This window comes from Mesitornis unicolor, unplaced genomic scaffold (genome assembly GCF_000695765.1).
Source record: "Mesitornis unicolor isolate BGI_N332 unplaced genomic scaffold, ASM69576v1 scaffold26418, whole genome shotgun sequence".
Lineage (NCBI taxonomy): Eukaryota > Metazoa > Chordata > Aves > Mesitornithiformes > Mesitornithidae > Mesitornis > Mesitornis unicolor.
In genome coordinates, this window is record NW_010201548.1 from 282 (window position 1) to 9,216 (window position 8,935).

General features: G+C 37.6%; 1 protein-coding gene across 1 annotated transcript in view; it reads left to right on the forward strand.

Moving 5' to 3' along the window:
- NEK2 (NIMA-related kinase 2) overlaps nt 1-7,215 on the forward strand; it is a 7,340-nt gene extending 125 nt beyond the window's left edge. The window contains exons 2-9 of the mRNA XM_010190138.1: nt 92-311; nt 1,417-1,654; nt 2,348-2,430; nt 2,678-2,804; nt 3,599-3,818; nt 4,795-4,849; nt 4,932-5,002; nt 6,928-7,215. Coding sequence (XP_010188440.1) covers nt 92-311; nt 1,417-1,654; nt 2,348-2,430; nt 2,678-2,804; nt 3,599-3,818; nt 4,795-4,849; nt 4,932-5,002; nt 6,928-7,154 — 1,241 coding nt within the window. The 3' untranslated portion in view covers nt 7,155-7,215. The remainder of the gene's footprint in view (nt 1-91; nt 312-1,416; nt 1,655-2,347; nt 2,431-2,677; nt 2,805-3,598; nt 3,819-4,794; nt 4,850-4,931; nt 5,003-6,927) is intronic.
- The last annotated feature ends 1,720 nt before the right edge of the window (nt 7,216-8,935 follow it).

Here is an 8,935-nt window from a genome sequence, read left to right on the forward strand (position 1 = left end):
TGAGGGTCTATGGAAGTCCTTCCTCCCTCCTGCAAAGCTCTGGCTTGTGCATAAATCGCTCCCTAAGGCTTATTTTCCTTTTTTCCTAATTAGATCTTGGTATGGAAGGAGCTTGACTATGGCTCCATGACAGAGGCGGAGAAACAAATGCTTGTTTCGGAAGTGAATTTGCTTCGTGAGCTGAGACATCCAAATATCGTCCGGTATTATGATCGGATCATCGATAGAAGCAACACAACCCTGTACATCGTGATGGAGTGTTGTGATGGGGGTGACCTGGCAAGTTTAATTGCAAAGTGCACGAAAGAAAGGCACGTGAAATCTGTTTGTGGCAATTTGGAGTATCTAGCATCAAGTGTCTGGGGCAATCAAAAGAAAAGTGACATATATTCTCTTCTTAATAACTTCTGAACAACTCTGGGTCTAATCTTTTGGACCTAACAACTTTTCTGAAATGTGAAAGGTATTGCTGTACAAAATTACATGAGCAATGGGAACTGTACTAATGGATGCACCAACTGATTGGATTTTTGTGTTGAAATAGTAAAAATCCTGAGCTCTCTTAAGAGGCAGATGCTGTTGAGGGGTTTCTGGATGCCTTACTATGCATGGTGTTGAAAACATAAACCAGGAAGTCATAGTTCTTGCAGACAGATGGTTTGATCTGTGGGTTCTTCTGACTTGCCTGTCAGTAAAACCATTTGTTCCCTACTTTTTGTTAGAACACCAAAATACGTGAAAAGAAAAAGTGATTTTGAATGCGATATTAAGTGCAACTTTATGTGCATGTATACAGAGCCTGCGGACACACCAAGGTCATAAGACTTCACCTTGGTCTAATCTTAGACTTAGCAGCCTACTTCTTAAGTATAATAATGGGTTTCATATTCTTGGGTTAAACAAGTATGTGACACTACGTGTGTTGCTTTGTGAGAATAGCTAAAACTGGTACTGTAGCTGCCCCTGAACATATTAGCATTTTCATTTTAGGAAGGTTATATTAAAAATGTATGTTGTTCATAACGGTTTTAGAAAAAGCTCACAATATGCTGTTACTGTAAATGATCAAAGGGGCAGATCTCATCACAAAAGCATCAAATTTATGTTTGTATTGTAGGTAATGGGAACGCTACATATTTTTTAGACTCTCCTGCAAAGGAAGAAAACATTACAGGGATTCTACAACAAAAGTTTAGATGTCTTCCAACATATTTAGAGTGACTTTTTTTTTAATTTCCATTTTTAAAATAGTATATGTAGATGTCTGTTGCAGTTAGTTTTATATAAAGGTGCTGGGGTTGATTCAGTGCTATTTTATAACAGTAGTATTAAAGTTACAGAACTCAGGTGGAGCAGCTACCTGATCAGATGTATGCGTAGGGAATACATTTGTTAAACAACATGTTCATCTTTCAGGCATTATTTGGAAGAAAGCTTTGTTCTCAGAGTGTTGACTCAATTGACATTGGCCTTGAAGGAATGTCACAGACGGAGTGATGGTGGAGTCACTGTGCATCGTGACCTGAAACCAGCAAATGTCTTTCTGGACAGCAAGCAGAATGTGAAACTTGGAGACTTTGGACTGGCTAGAATATTGCACCATGACACCAGCTTTGCCAAAACTTTTGTTGGAACTCCATATTATATGTCTCCGGTAAAACCTCCCTTCCGTGCCTTATCTTCCCTTTTGTGCCTCCAAGATCTCTTTTCTGTAGTGTTGGTCTTGGAGTCCATGAATGTTTGGGAGGTTTTAATTAAGAGCTTCTAGTCTTAAATGCAAGTGACTTTTTTCATGGTGTGTCTATGTTCTGGAGACAAGGTTATTTTGCATTTATTTTTATCTCCTTTCTTTCCCACACTGTCTCTGCCTTCTAATTAAAGTTGCTCTTGGCTGTGTAAGTTTGGATATGTTCTTGGAATACTAGAGATATACTGGAGTATATTGTTCCTGAAAAGGAACAGGGAAGCTAGAGTGCTTTTATGACTTAGGATAAAGAGCTTATTAAATTACATTTTAATGGTAGGATTTCAATTGGTAGAGGAAGTGAGCAAGAATAAGTTGTTTTCCTGATATGGTGCATTTTGTGTGGGAAAGATTAAAACTGATTGAAATATGGAGTTGTAGCAACTGAAGGCTGATGCAACACTTCAGTCTTCTGCAGTGTAGTACTGCCACAACTTGTTAAAATCCCGCTAGTAAGAGTAACTGTGGAGATTAGTTAAGAAGGAATCTTAAAAGTAAACCCAGTAAGTAATAGTTTAATTCAGGTTTGAACAGTAGCTGATTATGCTCCAGTAGTAGAATAATGTCTTGGTTAATAAACCTAAGATTGTTCTTTTTCTTTAGGAACAAATGAACCACATGTCATACAATGAAAAATCTGACATCTGGTCTCTAGGATGTCTCCTATATGAATTGTGTGCGCTCTCGTAAGTATAGTAGTGTGGTACTGAATGTGGAGACATAACTGTTAATGCATTTATGATTAAATTTTTTATAGATGAAAGGTTAACGGTTTCAGAGACTAATCCTAGATTTTTATTTCTGTATTCGTCTTGACATTAGGTAGTCAAAACAAACCTTTGATTGCAGCTGTCTTCTTAGTCTGATACTTTTTTAATAAAAACAGATTCTGTAAAAGTAGTGTAAGAATCCAAGAAAAATGTTGTTCTTCAGGCCTCCATTTAGAGCTTGCAACCAAAAGGAGCTGGCAGAAAAGATAAGGGAAGGGAAGTTCAGACGAATACCATATCATTACTCGGAGCAGCTGAATGAACTCCTCAAAGAGATGCTGAATGTAAAGGTAAGAATCAATTACTATTTTTTCCATTTATTATCTGAACTAGTACTGAAATACTAGTTTTCCTTCTCAATTATAAAACAAACTGAAGTAGTGGATGCTATCACCTTGTCACTGGCAATATCACTTGTAGGGGAAGGAGGGAGGAGTTGTGCTTTGAGACCACTAAACAAAGGCAGCAGTTCAAGTGTTATGCCAGGTGCACGGGATGCAAAAAGGCTGTCTCAATATTGGTTTATACAGAACTTCCAAACAGTGGGCTTACCAAGGTCTTAGAACTTCAGGGTTAACATGGTTCCAGTGTGTTTGGAAGTTGTAAGGGGTTGTTTTGGATTTTGCTTTATAATGCTAATGTATAACTTGCCCCCATGGCTGGCATGGGGGTGTTGAGAAGAATACTGCATGGGACAACCAAGCTGTAACAAGAACCCAAGTCTCCAGCAGGTACGGATCCTTCAGGAATCAAGTGACAAGTAGATATGCAGAGCATTAGCTCCAGAACCTGCTGACAATTGCCTCTGTAGGCTCACCACCCTGTTCTGGCTCTGAAAGGTGGGGTTGCCTGGGCTTGGAGAGCCAGACTTACAGCTTCTGGAGCTGAATGCTGGTAACAGCCTCCTCCCTCAGCTTTTGTCATCTGGTTGTGCTACCTCTTCCCAACTCCATTTTTCTCCAATTTCTCCTTAAATGTCTAACACCTCAGCTTGTTTCCACCTGTGGTGGGTCTTGCTTGGGAACCCCTGGCCTTAATGTTTCTTGATTACAGATGGAACCTGTTGGTAATGTCTTTCCTTTAGTATTATTGTCGACCTTCTGTTGAAGATATTCTTCAGAACCCCTTGATAGCAGACTTGGTGATAGAGGAACAAAGACAAAATTCTGATAAAAGAAACTGGAGATCATGGGAGTCAGAAGGGCCGCAGCATCCGGATGCTGCGGTGAATGAGCTGAAACGGAAGGAACAACAATTACAGGAACGAGAGCAAGCCATTAAAGAGAGAGAGCAACGTTTGGAGCGTATGATATTCCACTTTGGGAAGGGGGTGGTAATGGGATTTGGTTCAGAAGGATAAGTTTGGAGGAAGGAAAGGTAGCTTTCAAAACCCTCATTGTAATGCACTGAGATATTATACTCCTGCATTCACTACTAGAATTCCACCTAAAGACTAAAACAAGAGTGCTTAGTCTTACTCATCTATACTAGTCCTTGTTTTAAGTTACTAAGATATGATTGGCAGTTCAACCATAGAAGTCTGGTTTGGGAAAACTATTAAATGTGAGTGGCAGTTAAGAAAGTGTACAGAAAAATAGAGCCTGAATATATTGTTTTGCGCTATGCAGTGTAGATTGCTTTTTCACCTACTCTGTGGCTATACTAATGTGTAACCTAAGGTAACCCTGATGTTGGAGCAAATTATATTTGAGTAAACTGTCAACTGCTTTTATAGAAGCTTCACCCTACAGGTAGCTTACCTGTGAAACTGTATAGATGGCTGGCCCTCAGGTGCTGGGACTTCCTGCCCACATAAAATACCCCTTTGCATATGCAGTAGGCTCTATTAGACAGGTTTTAACCATATGTATTCTTTTGTGAGCCTGAATAACAGTTGCTGCTGCTGTAAACAGGGTGTTTAGTCAGAGCTTAACTATAGTATCTGGTATCTAAATACTTATTTAGATCTGGTGTCACATGCCATGAATAAATGTTCAGAATAGGAAGCTGCTATAACATCATTGTTGCAGATATGGCAGACACTGGGGAATGGGGGTGTGAAGCATGCCTGGCATTTTAGAGCAGTTGTCCAGTGCGTTGTTGATAAAGCTGTATCTACACAGCAGTTGTCCTGCTTTGTTTAGAGCCATAGAAGCAGAAATATGGATGCATATGACAAGCTATTACTGCTGTCTTTTTCTGCAAGAAAATCCATCATACATTTCTGTAACTTTAACATTTACATTTTAACACTACATACTACCATACCTCTACTTCCAGAGAGAGAACGGGAACTCTGTGTTCGAGAGAGACTGGCAGAAGACAAACTTGCTAGGTATCTTACTAACCTATTATTACCCTGATTAGATACTCTACAATCCTTCAACAAAAAGCTTAAACTTCTCTTTTCAAAACAGAGCTGAAAACTTGATGAGGAACTACAATCTCTACAAACAACAGAGGACATTAGCTTGTGCAGATGGTCCAGGTATGAAAATACAGAAAAAGCCACTAGCACTGCTAAATGTTGACTGGTATGACCAGAAGAAAGCCCCTGATGTACCCATGGTATACCTAGTCCCATTGTAGCGATACAAACCCCAATTGTCTCTGCCGCGGTTAAGAGGAGACTCTTGATTTTCTACTCTTCAAAAAGACACAATGAATGATGCTCAACCATGAGTATAAGTTACCACTATCAGCACTGCAGTCTTGGGCTGTTTTGAAAATCGGGTTCCTGTGCTGACGTGTTCAAGTGCTGACTTGTAACCCAAACTTTTCTCAGAGCTGCACTTAATTTACTTCTGGATGTCTTTTTATAGACCTTTATTTAAAATAAATTTTAATTCCATTTAATTGTATTAAAATCGCACATGTTTAATCACTTCAGCTTTAGTTCAACTTCCAAAAACTTCACCGTGGGAAATAATATTTGTTGTTATTGTTGACTGGTGCATTGTATAAGCTCTGAAGAATACATCCTGCTGTTATCATATTCCAGTTTAACTCACTAGGAAAAAAAAAAAAGCTTTGAAAGTGTGCTATAATGCTTCCTGACTACCTGTACTCCAGTCTGTTTTACAATAGTTATTGCCCAATAGGTATTTGACACTCACTTAGGTCCTCACTGTCAGAAGGGGTGGTATCATCTGTTCATTGCACCCATCTTAAATAGTAAAAATGATTCAAGTATCCAAATGCATTTTGAAATACTGATGGGATATTAAATGGCTGGTTCCTGGGTAGTATTCTAGAACAAAGAAATGCAAATACCCTTTAACATGCGGTAACACCCTTTATTTAGTTTTGGTCAGATAAAGCAAGATGAGCATGTCACTGCCTCTAATACAAAAAAAACCGAAGTTGCTTTTTTTTTTATGTGCCTATCACAGCAGGAAAGAACACAAGTAAAATGCCATCATAAGTTAGTGGTACTTGAGCTATTTCTAACATTCCTGTTAACTTTGATTCCATCTGCCTCTCAACATCTTGTCTGACTGATACGTTAAAGAATACAAAATTAAGAATAAGCATGGCTTGGGCTTTCTGATGTTGCCTCTAGCACTGGATGACTGAGATAAATGAGTTTCAACGTTTGCCTCTGTTCTTTTTATGCATCTCTCACCTCTTTATATGATATTTTGATCTTAGCAGGGCTATTAATTTTTGAAGATGGACAAAGCCATTTTGAGTTGTTAATACCTCAAGTCCAACAATGCAGAAAAGTGAATATTGCTATTACAAGACAACTCAGCTGTTTTAATAGTTTTGGATGGTAGTTTTTGTACCCAAACTCCTTAAAAAACCCCAAACTAACTGCCTTGTGATTGTGGCAGTTCTATACAGGTAAAGCATAGCTGTACTAGGAAAATTCCTGTTCTGGAGGCTATAGTGAAAGTAACTTGTTTAATATTTAATGCAGCTAAACTCATTCATCAAGTCAATGTCAAGTTTGTACTCCGCTGACTTAATACAAAGACAGTTGGAACAATGTGGATAATGCGGTAATACCACTGGACAGGTTGAATTTACCTCTGCTATGAAGGAAAGACAAGGTTTTTTGATAGCTGAGAGCCTAATTCTTCATTTTCCTTTGGAACTGAATTATGTTACTGTTTAATTTGTATCCTTCAGAAGAAACTCCGTGTCTTTTCTTTTTATGTCAACTACTACTTCCTTAGGTGTTGGGAGGTGCATCCCAGAAACTACAATGGTATATATTCTTTTATCACAATCATTTAAAATTTTTCCTCCAAAAGTCAAAAAGAATTGTTACTATGAACTGAAATGTGTTTAATTGGATCACTTAAAGCCATAGAGAGATAGCAAAATGGGTAACAGAGTTAAAAGACATAAGCTAAGCAATATATGCTGAAAGATGCACTAATTCAGTATTTATTTTTTATTTTTAAGATAATGCACTGCTGCTCCCCTTGTCTACAAACAAGAAGAAAGTACACTTTGATGGGGGTGAAGAGAATGCTGTGCCTCCTGTTAATGTGGAAAACTATCCCCTTTCCAAAGGGAAATGCTCTGGTCTCAGAAAGTATCTATATGCTGCAAACCTACGGGCTCAAGCACTGTCTGAGCTGGAAAAAAACTATCAACTAAAAAGCAGGCAAATCTTGGGCATGCGCTGAAACTGTAACATAGATGTACAGCATTTAACTTTTTAGAGTGGATTAAATGTATAGGAAGATACAAGATGAGTGAATTGTATTATTAAAGAAAAAGTATTTTTGTCTTCCTTCTGCTTACCATACATTACTCTTCTGAAAATATAAAAAAAAATATTGTAAAACAGTTGGGTTTTATTTTTTAAATCTGATGTGAAAAATGTCTCATTAAAAAGGTACAGAGATTCACAATCTGTAGGTTAAAATGATGCTGTATGTAATGTACAGTACTTGATAAAAGAAGTGCTGATATTTTGTATATGTGGAAAAACTGGCTTTTTGTCTGTGCTTGTAAATATTTTTTTAACTATTAAAAGAGCAAAATGAGATTTTATGCTATCTCTTCCTGCTAACTAGGTGACCTATCAGAGCAGGCTACTTCTAGTTTACTGTTGACTAATAAGTGGGATGGGTCAACTCAGCATAATTGGTGAGTTTATAGTCCTTTCTGCCTGAGCAGCTGAATGGCTTGTCCATCAGCTCCTGAATAGCAAATTCTAATTTTCTTGAAGCTTATGAGGTGTCTCCATCATTCCCTTCGCAACTCTCTGCCAGAGTAGGAGTTGCTTGCTTAAGGTGGTTTAAGTTTCATGAACTAAATTGGGCTTGTGAATTACAAAAATTGCTTGGAACCATAATGTCTGGCATATATTTTGTGTAAAAAATTTTTTTATCTCTGGGTTGAAATGTCATAAAACATACATTCTTGGAAAACAGCTAATTTTCAAAACATTTGTTTCCTTATTGGGCCATGAATGTTATCTACGGAGGTATCTCAGATGGGTTGGGGGGGAAAAAAAAAGTACTCTAATTTGAAATATCTATTTAATTTGGCATATTTGCTGTTAGACAAGCATCTGTGTCACCAGACAATAGTTCTGCTCCAGCAGATTCTTAACCCATGCAGCAAAGCTTATCATATTTGTTTGCATAGTGGTTACTGTTTTCACCACAACCTTTGCTCAAAAGAATTTGAATACGACCATTTTGTTTGCCCATCTAAAATCATCACTATTCTGGTGGGCATTACCCATCGTTTGGTTTGGTTGAAATGTCTGGCAGTGTGTGGATCTTTATTGCATAGCCCATAAAAAAATCAAAGGGTAGAATATGCAGTGGTGTTAGTCTAATCTGAAAAAATATGTAGGATGCAAGAATTTTTTTGTATGCATTGTCATCCACAAGATGTAGGTAACAATTAGTGAAAAGAGAAACCAAGCAACCAAGAAAACAAATTAGTAATGAAAGATTCAGGAAAGGCTATATTGTGAAATGGCTGGTGTTCACAAATGCTTTGCTTTTAACAAGACCGAACTAAGAATTTGGCTTGAAAGTCTTCCCCCCCCTCCTTTTTTTAACATATAGATGAAACAAATAATTTCTGCATTTAAAAGTACAATACCTTCAGAGTGATACCTGCAGCTTTCCTCTTCCTTTAATTCTTTAGTGACCTCAAGATGGCGCTGTTGCCATGTAATGGGAATTTCCTTCATTGATCTCTTCATCCAGCATTTAAAATCTGATTTAAATATATTTTTACCTAGTTTGTTTCAGCAAATAATAAGTGTGTTGCTGCACGATGCTGATTTTCTTAGGCTACAGATGCTTCAGTACTTGCTGAGGCAATTGTAATTATATCCGATTTGCCCTTTTGCATCTTTTATGCATGTTTTATAAAAATAGTTGAATCAAAGTCCTAGTTAACAATTACACTATTATGAATAAGAAATGCTACAGAGAGTGCA